At 45.1% G+C, this 16,956-nt stretch overlaps 1 protein-coding gene across 2 annotated transcripts; it reads left to right on the forward strand.

Annotated features, from left to right (window-relative positions):
• Positions 1 to 7,987: 7,987 nt before the first annotated feature.
• LOC104601156 (uncharacterized) lies at positions 7,988 to 13,449 on the forward strand. Of its 2 annotated transcripts, none has more exons than XM_010264389.3 (3): positions 7,988 to 8,419; positions 10,115 to 12,708; positions 12,803 to 13,449. In XM_010264389.3, the coding sequence occupies exons 2-3, from the start codon at positions 10,213 to 10,215 to the stop codon at positions 13,088 to 13,090; spliced, it is 2,784 nt and encodes a 927-aa protein (XP_010262691.1). In that variant the 5' UTR covers positions 7,988 to 8,419; positions 10,115 to 10,212; the 3' UTR covers positions 13,091 to 13,449. The 2 variants fall into 2 exon arrangements, with proteins under 2 accessions (XP_010262691.1, XP_010262692.1); XM_010264390.3 differs by having other exon boundaries at positions 8,019 to 8,419; positions 10,112 to 12,708.
• Positions 13,450 to 16,956: the final 3,507 nt, after the last annotated feature.

A 16,956-nucleotide genomic window follows, 5' to 3' on the forward strand; every position in this document is an offset into this window, starting at 1 on the left:
CTTGCAAGGAGCCCGAACTCCCCGTAAGGAGCCCGAGCTCTCCCTTAGGCCCCGAGCCTTACGAACACAAAGGGCAACAACTCGAATTGGCCTGCCCCATGGCAGTTCGGGCCGATCTTAACTCGGCCCGAGGAGGGCGGGGTCTTGGAACTGTACCTCTTGGCAAGCGATGAGGTGGTCAGTTCGGTACTAATAAAAGAAGTAGATCGGGTCCAACGACCCATCTATTATGTCAGTAAAATTTTGCAAGGAGGAGAGACGAGGTACCCGCAGATAGAAAAGCTAGCATACGCACTGGTAATTGCAGCTCGGAAACTCCGCCCATATTTCCAGGCTCATATTGTCATCGTCTTGAGTGACAAACCTCAGAGGCAAGTCTTACTCAAGCCCGAGGTTTCCGGTCGGTTGACGAAGTGGGTCATCGAGCTCAGCGAGCTCGAAGCCACGAACTGCTATCAAGGCCCAAGCCTTAGTAGATTTTATCGCCGAGTGCACGTTCAGCCTCGAAGTCCCTAGGCCGGTTAAGCCCGAGATCCCCAGTTCATGTGAGCACGGAGCTCCCAAGCCAATAGAGTCTAAACCCCGTGAAGTAGCAACCAGTATGGCATCTCTCCTGGTTAGGACAAACGCGAACTGGGATGAGGAGCCCTGGATCCTTCATGTAAATGGCTCCTCGAATCAGCAGGGCAGTGGGGCTGGAATAGTGCTACACGGCCCAGGTGGCACGAAATTGGAATACGCACTACACTTTGAGTTCACGGCATCCAACAACGAGGTGGAGTATGAGGCACTGATAGCCGGACTGAGCCTAGCGCAAAAAGTAAGAGCAAAACACATAGTTATCTGCAGCGATTCCCAGCTTATGGTCAACCAAGTTATGGGCGAATACGAAGCACGCGAGCTGACTATGATCGCCTATTTGGCAAAAGTAAATGAGGCTCTGCTCAACTTCCAGTCACACTTTATCAGGCAAATACCGATGTCAGAGAACACTGAGGTCGACGCCCTGTCCAGGTTAGCCAGCACGAGTCACAACACCATGAGAACTGTGTACATAGAGGACTTACCTCGGCCTAGCATTCTCGGTGGGGCAGAGGAGGTCGCTTCCGTCCTTGAAGCAAAGCCGAGCTGGATCGACCCACTCGCGAGCTTCTTGCTAGATGGAACCCTCCCTACGGACCGCAATGCAGCCAAGCGGGTGCAGCGCCAGGCAGCCAAATACGTCATAATAGACGAACGGCTGTACCGACGGTCCTACACGCTGCCCTACCTGCGTTGCTTGCGACCTACCAAAGCCGAGCTCGTACTCCGCGACACTCATGAAGGTCTGTGCGGTGGACACTTGGGAGGCAGGGCCCTCGCTCAAAAGGCACTTCGACAAGGGTATTACTGGCCAACGATGAAGGCAAAGGCCGTCGAGCTCGTTAGGAAATGCGACAAGTGTCAGAAGCAAGCCAATATCCACCATCAGCCTGCCGCCGACCTCAAGTACCTCACCAGTCCATGGCCCTTTGCGCAATGGGGCATCGACCTCCTGGGGCCATTCCCGCCAGCAACAGGTGGGAGGAAGTTCCTAGTGGTGGCGGTAGATTACTTCACAAAGTGGATAGAAGCTGAACCTCTGGCAACAGTTACAGCCCGAAACATACAGAACTTCTTTTGGAAGAACATAGTATGTCGTTTCGGGTTACCTCGGGTACTGATCTCCAACAACGGTAAGCAGTTCGAGGATATTAAGTTCCAGGAATGGTGCCAAGATATGGGAATTCGTCAGAACTTCACATCGGTTGCACACCCGCAGGCAAACAGTCAGACAAAAGTAATGAATAGAGCCATCCTCCGCAGACTGAAAGCGCGACTAGACCGAGCTAAAGGGTTATCGGCGGACGAGCTACCAAGTGTTCTGTGGGCTCACCAAACTACGAAAAAAACCGCCACAGGAGAGACCCCCTTTAACCTCACCTACGGCACTGAAGCGGTAATCCCGGCGGAGATCGAAATACCTACACTGCGGCTAGAAGCATACGACAATCAAACAAACGGAGATGAGTTACGTACCAACCTTGACCTACTGGACGAGGTAAGAGACCTCGCGTACATCCGGACCGCAGCTTACCAGCAAAAGGTAGCTCGGTACTACAACGCCAGAGTAAAAAAGTGGAACTTCCGCGTCAGCGACCTGGTTCTCTGTAAGATCATGGAACCTGAGCCCGGCGTGGGCAAACTTGGACCGAATTGGGAAGGGCCCTACCGAGTAAAGAGAGCGCTCGGGGGGGCATACGAGCTCGAAACTTTAGAGGGCAAACAAGTACCCCGAGCTTGGAACATCGTTAACTTGAGACGATACTACCAATAGATCACCAAGCGAAGTGGACTAAGTCACTACCAGAGCCAAAAAGCTAGGATGCCGAACTAACAAGGACCTCGGCATGGACAAGCAAAGGCAAAAGATGCAAACTAAAAGCTCAGGCAAAGTGCCAATAACGAACTAATAGGGGCATCGACATATGGTCAGTTCGGCAATACGGCCAGTTCGGAGGAAAGAGCGACCAACACTTAATCAAAAGAAAAATCATTCCATTGCAAAATACTTTGCGTACATTTCAAAAGAAAATAACAGGCCCAGAGGTACTTCTTCACCATCAGAAGGCACTTCAACGATACCCGAAGGTCCTGCCTCGCCCTCAGAATCCGGCTCACCGTCAGCGGCGTCGGCCATCTCCTGAGTAATGCGCGAAGTGGATATGGCACTAATATCGAGCTCGGGGTACGTATTCCGAATCATCCACCGGCTTAGTTTAAAGCCCCTTCTGTACGAGTCCACCATCAGGTCATCAAAGTGTGACGAGGCGATGTATTCATTGACGACCTTCTTCTTGGCATCCTCAATGCCTTGAGAAAAGATCTGTGTCCTCTCCCTGATATCCTCTTGAAGGTATTCAACCTGATGCTGCAAATCCAGCCTCAGGTCCGCCATATGCTTCACTACAACTCCCATGGCCTCGGCATCTCTCTGAGACCTCGCCTGCCTAGCCTATGCAGCGCGAGCAGCCGCCTCAGCAGCTCGGGGAGCCGCCTCGGCAGCACGGAAAGCCTCTTCGACAGCTCACGCTTGCCTTGAGCTCCTTTCCACTTGGGCCGCCAAGGTATGGATAGAAGAATTCACCTACCAAAAGGAAAGAACAAATGATCAAAAGAACGACAACAAGAAAGACAAAAGCAAAGAGCCCGACAAGAAATCTAACTTACCACCATGGCAAGAGTGGCAGCACGACAAGCTACCCGGTTCAAAGGAAGCTCGGTCTAGGTCGCGACCTCCTCAGGATAGATGGCCTCCCTACTCTTTTGAAGAGCGTGGTTCGGCGAAAACACGCTCTTGAACTCGCCTTGGGCTCTCGAGCCTGAGGGCGCAGCTCGCGTATAAGCAGACTCAGAGTAAGCGGGAGCCCCTGTGTAAGTAGCCTCGGCATAAGGGGCCCCTGCCACTTCATGTACTGGAGGGGCCATCTTGGGCTCCCTGGGCGGATCCACTGACGAGTAGTCTGGTACCTCGGGCTCTGCATCTCGGGGCAGCTCGGCACGAGTTCGTTTGGCGACTCGCTTCCTCCTCTTCATGCCGTGAAACAGGTGCCCACCACGAGTGCTCTCTAATTCCATCACACCTGCAAAATGAGCTCGGCATAAAAAAAACGAAAGAACAGAGCAAAACAAAAGACAAACCTCTGAGTAAGGAATCTACCCGAACTCAGACCGGCCTCAATGAGCTTGGCCTCTGTCAGATAATGATGGCATTTTAGCCCAAGCCGTGCCCATTGCCAGAGGCCCTTCGCCATGTCCTTATCAAGCGTAACACCGGCGTCAGGGGCGGCCATCCCCCACCCGGTTTGGAATGGCCACCCCAATGCACTTCACACCCCGAAGTAGTCCCGTTTCCACGTCGGGACCTTGTTGGGAAGTTCGTGTAAAAGCTTAAAACCCGGGCGAGGAGACAGGTAATACACCCGCCTACGCCCGGGAAGGGGACCCGCTTGCTTCTTAAGCATTAAAATGGAAGAGAAGATCTCCAGGTCTAAAGGCAAGACCTGTTCGCAAAATAGGGAGATTGTCCCCACCAAGTTACGAATGGAGTTCGGGTGAAGCTGGCCGACAGTAACGCCGAAGTGATTCATAACCTCGACAATGAGGGGGTGGAAAGGCAGGCGCAACCCTGCAACGAGCTCCTCCCAGAATATTACGATCTCATCAGGACCGTATTCCCAAGGGAAACTGCTTGAGGGTATGAAGTAGGTGTACTCCCTAGGCAAGTTGAACTAGGTAATAAGAGAGTGAAGCCCCTCAGGCATCATGGTTGAGAGCCCAAATTTGTCTAACGTTCGACCTCGACGAGAGGACGCCAAACTACCCGAGGCGACCCGGCCTACGGATTCGAACTCTTTCTCGAGTTCTACCTCAGGTTCACTAGGACTGTCGGGGGATGCAACTCGGTTCGTAGAACCTACATCCGACCCCCTTGAAGAACCGTCTGAACTATCCGAGCTAGACATCGGAAGGAGAAGGATTCCAGGAAAGTACTCACCCGAAAAAAAGCAAACGGACTACCGGAATGTGAACGCGAGCTAAAGGCTTGAACGCGAGCTGAAACTTGGACGCGAGCTCAAGAAGCAAAATGCATGATAATGACAGCGACTGGGGTCCCCCACTATTTATACCCACAATAACCGATAATCAACGGCTCAGATCAAAGCCAATCCAATGGCCCGCAGTCGCACTGACCGCACATCTCCTGGGACCGAGACGTGACTGGCCACATGTCTCTTGAAACTGAAAAGAGCGCTAGAGCACGTCTCCTCGCATTAAAGGCGGCAGCAGCGCGTTTTTTAAATTTGAAAAGATGCCCGCTGTCACGTCTCCCAGCGGCGCGCTTTTTGAATTTTGAAATAAGGCGCGCGCTGTCACGTCTGTCAGTATTTATAGGCAGATTGGCGCATTTCCCATCTTTTTGGCGCTCGAGAAACCCGAAAAAATCCTGACGACGCGCACCTCGCGCTATCAGTCGACCAATTCGAAGTACGGGACAAATCCACTCGCGAACTCCCCGTGCCAGGGCAAGACCCTTAGCACGAGGAGTGGGGGGCAATTGATGAAGGAAGATTTGGCCCGACCTCGTAACCACTCAACATGTGGCAAAGGCAACGGCTCGGCACAACAGCACGCCAAGGCGCGAGCTCCGGAAGGAGGAACCAGCGGTCCGAACTCCCTGCAAGGAGCCCGAACTCCCCGTAAGGAGCCCGAGCTCTCCCTTAGGCCCCGAGCCTTACGAACACAAAGGGCAACAACCCGAACTGGCCTGCCCCATGGCAGTTCGAGCCACACCTCTATCCGAACTCAAGACTTCACCTTGCACACCACTCCAGCACTTTGCCTCCAGGACGCCAAACTAAACAAACCACACCGTACCTGACACCGAAGGAGTCCGTATCCAGGGGCGGTGCACCTGACTGACTTGGGATCTGACGCTTTACAGCCGCACTTCAACGGCCACCTGCCACTGCCATCTCCAGTTACAGAGATGGCTCCGACAAAGAGAGCAGTGGCGGTTCTACCCCAGCAGAGGTGATGACACCCAAACTGGCAGAAGCACAGAAGTAATCATACCCGACCTGACAGAAGCTTAGGAGTGAGTGCGCGAGCGAGGTGGTTATAAAAGGCTCTCTACCCCCCAAGAACAAGGTATGTGAACTTTGCGCCATTTGGTTTTATCTTGCCTTTGACAGAATACTAACTTGAGCTTCGGAGCAATCTCACTGGGTTCCTCCCCGGAGATTCCACACTTCCTTCTCCGTTTCAAGCCCCCTGTTGCTCCGGTCAGAGGCAAAGTCGTTGATAGGTAGGACCGGTCGAATTGCGCACCATCAATTAGCATGGGAAATCAAATCAAAATCATGTCTAGTGTTTTCGTGCAAGCAACTTCTGGCTTTGTAAGGTGGGTGTCTCATACAGGGGTAGAACCTAGAAACTATGTTTGGTAAAAAAATATCTAAAAGCCAAAATGTGCTTTAATTGAGCTAATAAATTGACTTTTCAATGAAATTAATTTCAATAATTTCTTCAACGTAGTTCAATCAATGCAGCTCTTTGAAAGTTTAAGCCCTCCCAAATGGGCTTTTAGGATCTCTCTCTTTGTCAGGCTGAGAGAATAGTTACATAGGGTTCAACTATGATATCAGAAAAAAAAAAAAAAACTTTAACCAATCATCAGTATTATAGAATGGTATTTATCAATATTGGTCCCATATCATCTCTTTCCGGCAGCATAGATTTTCCCTAGTTAATTAAATAAGCAACACAAAAAACTTATTTAAAAATATTTCACATCTTTCCACCGTATTTAAGACCACAAATTTCACATATAAAATTTTATACGCATTAAAACCACGAACTACTCTGCAAATCTTACAGAAAATTTTCAACCCACATTTTATACCAAATTGTATAGAATTCTACGTCTGCTCAAATTGCAAAAGACCTTCATCCGATTTTCAAAAATGAAGGTTCACACTTCAGAATATTGAATATTTATGTTTTTTTGAGTGTGTGTTTAATATAAATGTTGAATAATTTATATTTAGCTTGTTAATATTTGTTCAGTTTCCTTGCTAATTAAATATAATAGAAGAGATTAATTGTCCAAGGCTTCAACCGTAACCGTAGTGCCCAAGCCAATGTTGTTAGGAACCCAATCCTTTCTGGATGGGCCAATCAGGTTCCAGCTAAGCTTCATCATGATTCATGCAATGCAAGCTGCAATCTAATAAACGGTGGTCCAGACCCACACACAATTTTGGCTGCTCCATTCTGTAGTCCCCCTCCCCCATTCGCACCGGACTCGGGTCAGTCGGAGCATTGTGGTTGGTTTGTTTAACTAATATCCATAAAGGAAAGCGGTTTAGGAAAGCAAACCTACTCCACTCCATCATACCAATACCGTTTATAAAAGTAATTCTCACATGATTGTGCTTCTCTTCACGTGCATTTGTATATATTGCCAATTGCTATAACAGAGTCAAACACTGGTAACTAACTGGACCGTCCAGTTCGGTTTCTCCTGTTTCTGGGCCTTCTAGCCCCCGTGTCCTATGCTCACCTGCTTGTTCCAACCTAGGTTAATTGTAATTACGATGGCAAGTTGATGGCATTTTCGGAAGGCAGGATGAGTAAATTGGGTTAAAAAATAAAGTCAGTGTAGGAAAGTAGGAAACCAAAGTGAGCAGAGGCTCAGTTAAAACGGGCATCTCACAGTAAGATTTTTGGATGATTCTAAAAAATAATAATAATTTTGTATTGAATTTGTTTTTTTCCAAATTAATAGAAGATACAGTCATACAGATGGTGGTAGGAAATTTTGTCGTGTATCTTGTTTTTATCCCTAAAATAAAAAAAAAAAGGTTTCTCAACGTCAGGTACAGGATTAAATCTTTTTAATCAGACGGTTTTGGCCAAACCAATAGCCACTGCTGTGCTATGTGCCATCCCACTACATCTACAACCCAACGGAAAAAAGAAAAGGACAAAGGAGAAGTTCGAAAACCCTCCGACTCCAACTCCGAAGCACCCAGGCTCCAAACAACCGAGTGAGATCACATTGGCGCCCCACATAGCGTTCATTGGAAGAATCTCCCGTATTTATCATGGGAGATGCTCCCAATACACGGGTGGGAGGTGCTGTGGGGCGCCCTCTCATCACCTTAGAGTAGAGCCTTATTAGAGAAGTCGGAAGGGGGCAGGCATAGCGCCCTCGAAAGGCTAAAAAGCAAAATCGGACGGTCTCGGTCTCGTCTCGTGACGTAACCCAAACCAGGTGGGGCTCATTATTCCCAGCATTGCTTTGGAAAACCCGTTAATCAACAGTACAGGACCTCAACCTCAAGTGGGTCCCATGCCCAATTTCCCGCGTCTTTAACCGATGATACTCACCATCCGCACCCCTATTACTCTCCCTCCCGCTTTTTGCCCTCTCTATCTCTACTCTACTACTCTACCTTATGAGTCATGACAACGAAAGCGCTCGTCCTTCACCCCCTCTCTCTCCCTCTCTCTCTCTCTGAGAAGTAATCAAATCAGGAACCCACACCCACACCCGCTGTTCGACTGCCGACGACAAATCCATCCCGGAAAACCCTCTCCCACTTCTCCCTCTCTTTCTTCCTTCTGCTTCGGCTTGGGATGAAACGCATCCGCGTTTCGCGATGATCTTGTTGTCTTCTTTGTGTCTCTGCAAATTCTTTTCTTTGCCTTTAGACTACATTCATCCTAGCAGCTTCCCCTGAGTTGATGTGCCCAAACGCACCGGATCTTCTTGGAGACCCTCGACTTCCAAACAATGGTGGCCCCTACTACTGCATTTCTTCGATGCCATTCGGTATGCATTTTTGCTTCTTTTTTCCATTCAATAGAGAAACCTTGGTAACAATGTTTTTGTACAACTGTTGTTTCTTCTGCGCTTATAACCATTTTCAAGACCAGGGCATTTTTTTTCTTTGCGGGGGGTGGGTAATTCTAGTTCGTAGATCTATGGAATTCTGAGAGGTTTGTTTCAGTCCTAAGCATTTGCCTGATTTGGGAGAAGAGGATTTCAATTGTCTAAGAGGTTTAACAAATGTTATGCTGTAACAGAACATCTAGATTTACGATATTGCCCCCACCGCGAAATGATGAAATATCTATGCATGTACAATTCAAAAATGGGAAAATTCAAGACAAAAATCGCGCATTTTCTTCGAAATTCCCTTGCACCCTCCCGAAAAATTTATAAAAAAAAATCATGATCCAATCTCTTAGGTCCTTTCTCTGCTCGTGAATAGACTACAAAATCTTGTCTCGTCCGGCATTCGTAGGATACTAGAAGCCGTAGAAACTAAGGTGAGGATCGCCAGACAATTTTATCATCTTGAGAACTTCTGAAATTGGGTTATAATGGACCATTCAATTTCTTCATGTTCACTAGCCTTCTGTCTTGGTGTTTTGTCCGTATCGTCGTCTTTTATCTACTCGCTTCTTCAATTAGTCGATGCCAATGTAACAACCACAAGCTGGCAAAATTTCTAACAGTTGGTGGTTACTAATCAGCGAAACGTTCTAATTCTAACACCTGATGTCTTCACCAGTGGTTGGCAGTTTCTCAGGTCTACTTGATCGCCCTTTTCGTTTCCTTTCTCTCTTCCCTATTTTCCAAAATAAAGCCGAGGGGGGGATAAGTTTAAGTTGGCCATTAGTTTGCTGAACAGTTCGCAACTTTAGGGGGTATTCAGGAGTTTAACTCATGGGTGAGCATGCTTGCTTTCGTCAGGAGAAGACCAATTCCAAGAACTGTCAACAAAGATTTAGCCACATTATCTTGAGTTTAATGAAACTCAAGTACTACCACTTTTAGCCCGCTTAAACATAAGGCATACTCCTTGAATTCTCAAGAAGTAGTGCCCGTGGAATACAGTCCACTATTAAGGCATCATCTATTATCTTCTTAACGGAAATGAAATTAGTCATTGCAATGTCTCTCCATGGAAATGTAAAATTGCACTGTATTTGTTCCAAAATGCAGAATTTCACATCCAATCATATAATCAACTCACCCAGTAAATGAGAAGAATTGGCTGAATGAACAGTTAGAAACTCCAGCTGAGCTCCTTGTCTTGAACATATGACAATCATGGTCTATACAGTTGATATAGTGTTGAAAGAATCCTAGTTAAGTAGACATATTATACACCGTAGATAGAGCCTTGAACAGTGTGGCTATTTTAGGATTCTAAGGTTTTTTAACCTAATGATTGGAATGATTAGCATTGCCTAGGTGCTTGTAATAGAAATGTTTCAACTCTGTGGACTTTTTTTTCATTCTTTCCACTAAACCTTTTCAATATAGTTTTGCACTTTATATCGATTTGTATGAGGGTTATAGAATTCAATTGTTAGCAGAGACACATTTTCCCGGTTTTGATAGATTGCACTCTGTTTTGCTTCTTATCTACAAAATGCACATACCTCTATGGTACATATCAGAATGTCAGATTGAGAGAAATGACCCATCTTCTTTCATTATGCACTGGTTTAGCAGGAAATAGATGCTGGTGAAAGGTGAGAATATTTGGCTCTATGCTAGCAAATCTGTAATCAAGTAATGTGGAGTACTGAGAAAGTCTAAGGGTATACAATATGGAGATGAAAACAAGTTCAAGGCATCATCAGAATGATCAGATGTCAAGAACCGTAAAGGAGGTCTTGTCACCTGAAGAGAACAGAAGTCTAGACCTTCAAGACAGGTTGAAAGCTGAACAGTCTAGCAGTCAGTCAAACATTGAGGAAGCAAAGGGAGATAGAGAAGGTGATGAGACCTTCGTCCTACCTAAAACTTCCAGGAATCCACAAAAACAAGGGAGTGACAGAAAGGCAATTGAACATGACGAGCTTGTCAAACATATGTCAAATTTGCCTTGCTATCTACAACACATAGAGAGGGGAGAAAACATCCAAGAGAAGGCTTTGAATTTTGGAGTTCTTGACTGGAGGCGTCTAGAAAAATGGAAGTTTAACCAAAAGTGTGGCTCTGAGGGAAGTTCAACATCCACTAGTAACACTTCCTCATCTCTCTCAACTGTTGAATCCTTAGACGGCAGAATTTGCAATGGCTCTCCTGCTCATCAAAGGGTGCAATCGCCTTCCCTGTGTTCTCAGAATTCATCTTCCACAGATGGCCATTCTCAATGTTTGAAATCCTATGGAGCAAATTCCGTGGGCCTTCAAAGATTCAAAGCTCTCTCTCAGAATACCTCAGCTGGGCAGCAAAAGCTTCCTAGAACTGGTCTGCCTTTTGGCAGGATCTATTTCGAGACTAAGCTAGAAAAGAGTAAGAGGAAAGATTTAGATCCAAAGATCACTCCAGTAAGGTGGGTTTCATCATTAAATTTGAAAGATTGTGAGGTCCCCTTATCTTCAAAGGGAAAGTTGAAAGCTCCAGATGGTGAGTTTGAAAATAGAACAGAGCAGTTGCCTGCACTGGGCCTCGATCATCCTGACCAGCACAGCCCTGGCAGCCCCAAAAACATCATAGTCCTTTTCCCTAAAGGCTCTAGTAGTTGCTCAGGGATCTACCAGCAGTCTTGGTCTACATTACCAACAGAAGCAGGTCGCAAGAGTTTTTCTCCTGAAAAGGAGGTTCACTTTGCAGAGCTCTACTCTGACATCCCACACTCTTGCCCGCTTCCTTGTGGAGTTGAAACTAGCAAACAATCGGATATGAAGTTACCACATTCTGTAGATTACCAGGTTACAAGAGTTCCCTCTCAAGCATTTTCTTTGTTTCCAAGTTCACATGGAAGAGAAAAACGGCAATCCAAAAATGAAGATGCAGAGAGAAACAAGTCAACCACAAATCCTGCACATTCAGTTGTTATTGAACCTTCTGATAAACTGGGTTCACAATCAGCAAAAGTGGCAGCTTCTAAAGTAAGATATCCATCTCCTAGTAATCAGCCCAGCACCGGTCGGATGATAAGAAGTTTCAGTTATAAAGAGGGTTCAGTTGTACCACAGTTGAGCCCAACATATGTCACTGCAAAGTCTGGCCCAGTGAGATCAGATGCTTCTGTTTGTTCAGATAATACAAATAGAGATAAAACAAATACTAATGGCAGAGGCAGGTCCAGCCCATTGAGAAGGCTACTGGACCCACTACTGAAGCCCAAGTCAGCAAACCGTCTTCAATTTTCTCAATCATTAGAATCATCATCATCAACACGGAGGGCTTCTAGATCATCTGATGGACCATTAGATTCTACTACTCTTCAGTCAGTGAAAAGAAACCTTACTTTCTCAAATTGTGGCCCATCCAATGCCGATGATTCACATCAGGAGAAACTTCTGGCATCAACAATGCAAGCTCTTTTACACATCACAATTAAGAATGGACACCCTTTGTTTACATTTGCAGTTGACAACAATAGTGACGTTCTAGCCGCCACAATGAAAAAAGTATATTCATCTGTGAAGGATGAATTTAGCTGGAATTATACATTCTATTCCATTAGTGAAACTAAGAAGAAGAGTGGGGGATGGATAAATCAAGGAAGTAAAGGTAAAAGTCATGGTTATGTCTCAAATGTTGTTGGTCAAATGAAGGTTTCCACCTCTCATAGTCCTAAGTTGACCACACATGATTCCAAGGATCATTTTTTGGTGAATGAGTTTGTCTTGTTTGGTGTAGAACTAAGACGCACAGATCAGGGAACCCCTGACCTCCAACCAAACAGTGAACTCGCTGCTATTGTTGTCAAAGTACCAAAAGAAGGCACAGGATATTTTAGAAATGGACAGCAAAGCATTGATGAGGATGGCTCAGATACTGGTTTTGCCAATCCTTTCCCAGAAGATACATGGTCATGCAACTCTGGTGGACACATACAGAATGGGTCTACTGTTGGAACTCAAAGCCTTCCTAGTGCAGTAGTCATACTTCCAAGTGGTGTTCATGGTTTGCCTAGTACAGGAGTACCTTCACCTCTTATTGACAGATGGAAATCAGGTGGATCATGCGACTGTGGAGGTTGGGATATGGGTTGCAAACTCAATATACTAGCCAATGAAAATCAGTGCAATAAGTTAAGTTCATCTGAAGCTTCTCTCACACCAGATCGATTTGATCTTTTTGTTCAGGTACAAATTTTGTTTGGAACTGGAAGTCCTGCATTAGTACAAACTCTTTTGTGCACATCCTGTTAACTGACAATCTTTCCCCCCTTTTACTCAGGGAGGAGCTCAACAGAAGAGGCCCGTCTTCAGCTTGGCATCATTCAAGAAAGGAATCTACTCAATTGATTTCAATGGCTCAATCTCGTTGCTACAAGCATTCTCTATCTGTATAGCAGTCCTAAACTATAAGAAGCAATACAACCTTGCTGAAGCAAATAATCTGTATGAAGCAAAAACTTTATATGAGTCCGTGTCATTAGAAAACGACAGAATAAAAGCTCCTGCGGGAGCTGAACCTGGAAAATATGTCTCATACCCGCCCCTATCTCCAGTTGGGAGGGTTTAGTTCATAGGAACTATCTTTAGGTCCATCATTTTTAGTTATATCGGATATGCATAAGGCAGGAAGTGAACCACTTAAGAAGGGGCCTTATCTATGTATTTGGTAGTATTGACCTCTGCAGACTCGATGCATAAATTATTGAACAAGAAGGCACTCTGCAACCAGTCCTTTTTGTATTAGTTGTAGGGAGACTTGGGATCAAATCTTGTTATCACCAGGGTTGGTGGGGTTATGGGTAGAGGGACGAGCTACTCCCTTGTATGCAGGAAATAGTATTTGTATTCAATACAAATGTGCATTTTAAGCCCAACAAAATAAAAAAAATTGTCCATGATTATAATAATATTATTCCTTTTATTCAAGCCATCTTTAGTAACAGATGCTCTTGTTTGGAATGGGCTTGAGATGTTTTCCTGATAGTAGCAGCAACATATAGGTAATGTTGAATTTAGATAACGAGGTGGGTGGATAATGGCAACAAAAACTTGAAAGGATCAGTTTGAGGAGAGTGCAAATGCCAGTTCAATGCATAAATGCATTCTGGTTCAGTTTTGTTGGTGTTTGGTAAGAATGTATTTATGTATTGAAAGTGACAGTTTTCGTAAATTTCAAGACATTTGCATCCAAAATGAGAGCAAATTGTGCGTCCTTTCTTAAATTTTGTATTCAAAGTTTATCAATGTTAAAACGGTATATTTCAATCTCTCTGCATTCATTACAATTAAAAATCATTTGACATGAAAGCAAATTTATCAATGCAAAACCAAACTAACTTTACATTTACATGGAGCAGAATGCACCCTACATATTGTATTTTCACTTTTCCTAAACGGAGCCAAAGCAAAATGCATAGGCACATCTCATCAGTTCTTTTGAAACATGTTTGTGGTGAGTATTCACAATTTTTGGAATTTTCTGTTAATTTCTTTAAGGGTAAATTTCTTAAACTGCCCTTATGATTTAGCTAATTGACCAAGTGTACCCTTACTGTTTTAAAATTGACTAATGCTACCCCTACTGTTTCAGACAATTGACTAAGTCTATCCTTACCATTAACATCCCTTAACTTTGCGTTACATATGATATCATGTATTAATATATTTATCAAAAATTCTGAAAATACCCTTCCCACCTCCATTCCTAAAAAAAAAACCCTTTAACCTCTGCCCACCGGTTCACCCCAATGTTGCTCATCTTTCTCTCTCTTATCCCCAAGTGAAGCGTGAAAAAAAAAAGAAAAAGAAAAAACAAATAAAAGAAGATGATAAAAAGCGAAAGAATGAACAGGGTCCAGCAGACATTGAGCCTCAAAGAAAGAGAGGAAAAAAAGGGGGTCCAAGCATCTTGCTCGGTGGCAAGTAGCTTCAGAGGGTCCAGATGCTGCTCTTCACCCTCTCTTTGGCTTGGCGGCAACCATTTTATTCATCTCTCTCTCTCTCTCTCCCAATTGTTTTCAATTCTCAGACATTCTAAGTGAACGGTGAATGGTGAAACCTTCACTAGAGTGAATGTGAACGAGCAAAGAGAGGTGATCTGTCTTGTTTCATTGTAGCTGACTCAATATCTAGCTCGTCGGCGAATTAACGATGATTTCTTCATGGGCTTAGAAGAAATCGTCATCAAACTAAGGGGTTTATCACCAATTGTGGGACCCGCCAATTGTCGATGATCTGTCTTGTTTCATTGTAGTTGGTTCAATATCTAGCTCATCGGTAGATAAACAACATTTTGAATGGCATTGAGGGAAATGGTTTGCATTATCTCTAATCTTAGTTGTTCTTGCGAAGATCCAATTGGGATGCAGATAGATTTAGAGTTTCAGATAACAAGGGTTGTGGGTTCACAAATCAGACATGCCAATCTCTTGGCCTAGATTCCTCCTACAGACGATCACAAGTGGGGTTTGGGTTTGGTTGAGTGTGATATTGGTGTTGCAATAACGATAGAGCACACGTCACTCTCTCACAGTCGCTCAAATAATAAGAACAACATGAGAATGCAAAACAGAACACAATCAGTCGATGCTGACAGAGCTGTAGAGGAGATTGGTAATAACTAAGGGGTTTATCACCAATCGTCGTCGTTTCATTGGCAAGTCCCACTCAATCTTAGCTAGTTCAGTATCTGGCTCATCGATGGATACTCTGACGTCGAACTAAGGGGTTACCCCTGATCCTAGATGGGAATTGATGAGGGTAGATTTGACCCTCCATTGACATCATGACACGTGGCATCTCAAAATAGCTGGATGACACCCCGGCAGCACGTAGGTGATGACTTGCCTTAGCCAAAATGATGGAAACCTACCTCCAAAGACCTACTGGAGACTTACCTCCAGAGACCAACTGGAGACCTGGCAACCTACCTCTAAAAACCTACTGGAGACCTGGAAACCTACCTCCAAAGACCTACTAGAGACTTGGAGACCTACCTCCAGAGACCTACTGGGGACCTGAAGACCTACCTCTAGAAACCTACTAGAGACCTGGCGACCTACCTTCGCCGACCTACTAGAGACCTATTGGAGACTTGGAGACCTACCTCCGAAGACCTACTAGAGACCTGGAGACCTATCTCTAGAGACACATGGCATCCATGTAACACCTCGACATTGAGTAAGTAGATCACCCCAATAGGTTGGCTAGTAGCACCTCACCTATGGCCGACCTAAAGCACCTCGGCATGGCCAACCTAAAGAACATCCGCTTGAGGAGCGACCTCCTTTGGAGATCGGCTGAGCTAAGTAGGGTATAAGTGATGACCTACAAGGCGTGCTCGCCGACTTATTACACAGATATGTTATCAAGACCAAGTTCTCCAGAGTAATAATGCTCGATCGTTAGGCCAACCTACCCGCGCCAGAGTTATTCGGGCAAGTCGTAACGCCCGCACAGCTCCGCGAGAAGATGGGACCCGTTACAAGAGGTCTTTAATCCCTCACACCTATATAAAGGCACCATTTTCTAAGAGAAGCTATGCGCGATTACAAGCTCTCAAGCTCTCTCACTTTCTAAAATACTTTCAAAACACTCTTTGACTTAAGCATCGGAGTGCCCTCCCTAGGTAAAGACACCTGGGCACTCTAACTTTGTCTCTCTTGTAGAACAAAACATTTCAGCCATCTCTAACTCGGCCCAGCACAGCTCAGCCAATATTGTTTTTTTGTCGGTCTCTCAGAAAATTACATAGTTCTCCATTATATAGCTCGACCCAACACAGCTCGGCTAATATTGTTTCCCTGCATGTCTCTCAAAAAATTACACAGCTCTCTGTTATATAGCTCGAACATCTCCAGCTCGGCCTAGCACAACTCGGCCTAGACAAGGGAACCATCCAAATCAGCTTTTGAATCATCAACTAGTAAGGGAGCTGCCAAATTGCACATCATCAGGAATAGAGCAGAAGATGCTCGTTGATGGTCTTTAACACTATGCATAGAGGTCGCCAACGTTTTCTCAATCCGAGTCCTAATCAAAGAAGTCAGAGCACTCAAAAACGAGGGGTCATCGGGCTCTTAGAGAAATATACTTGGCTTTCCCAATCACCTGAATTAGCGGAGCAATTGGGCATGAACTAGAATATTCCACCCCACTGTATATGCCATCGGTGGGTGGCTTTAGATGGTTTAGACTTCAGCAATCTAAAGCTACTAGTTCTACCGTTGTCATTCCCGAAAAACATATCTAAAGCCAATAGTTCCATCTATATGCCTATTAGCATCATCTTATCGAACCAAAAGGGCTAAAATAGGCCCCAAACTCAAATAGAGTAATAGATACCTAATCTGGCTCGTGTTTTTGCTTCTGATTCATCTTTTTTTGTTGATCAAAGATTATTCTAATGATTTTTTTTTTACTAATCAATAGTAT

This window comes from Nelumbo nucifera, chromosome 2, assembly GCF_055504915.1.
Source record: "Nelumbo nucifera cultivar China Antique chromosome 2, China Antique-T2T, whole genome shotgun sequence".
Classification (NCBI taxonomy): Eukaryota; Viridiplantae; Streptophyta; class Magnoliopsida; order Proteales; family Nelumbonaceae; genus Nelumbo; species Nelumbo nucifera.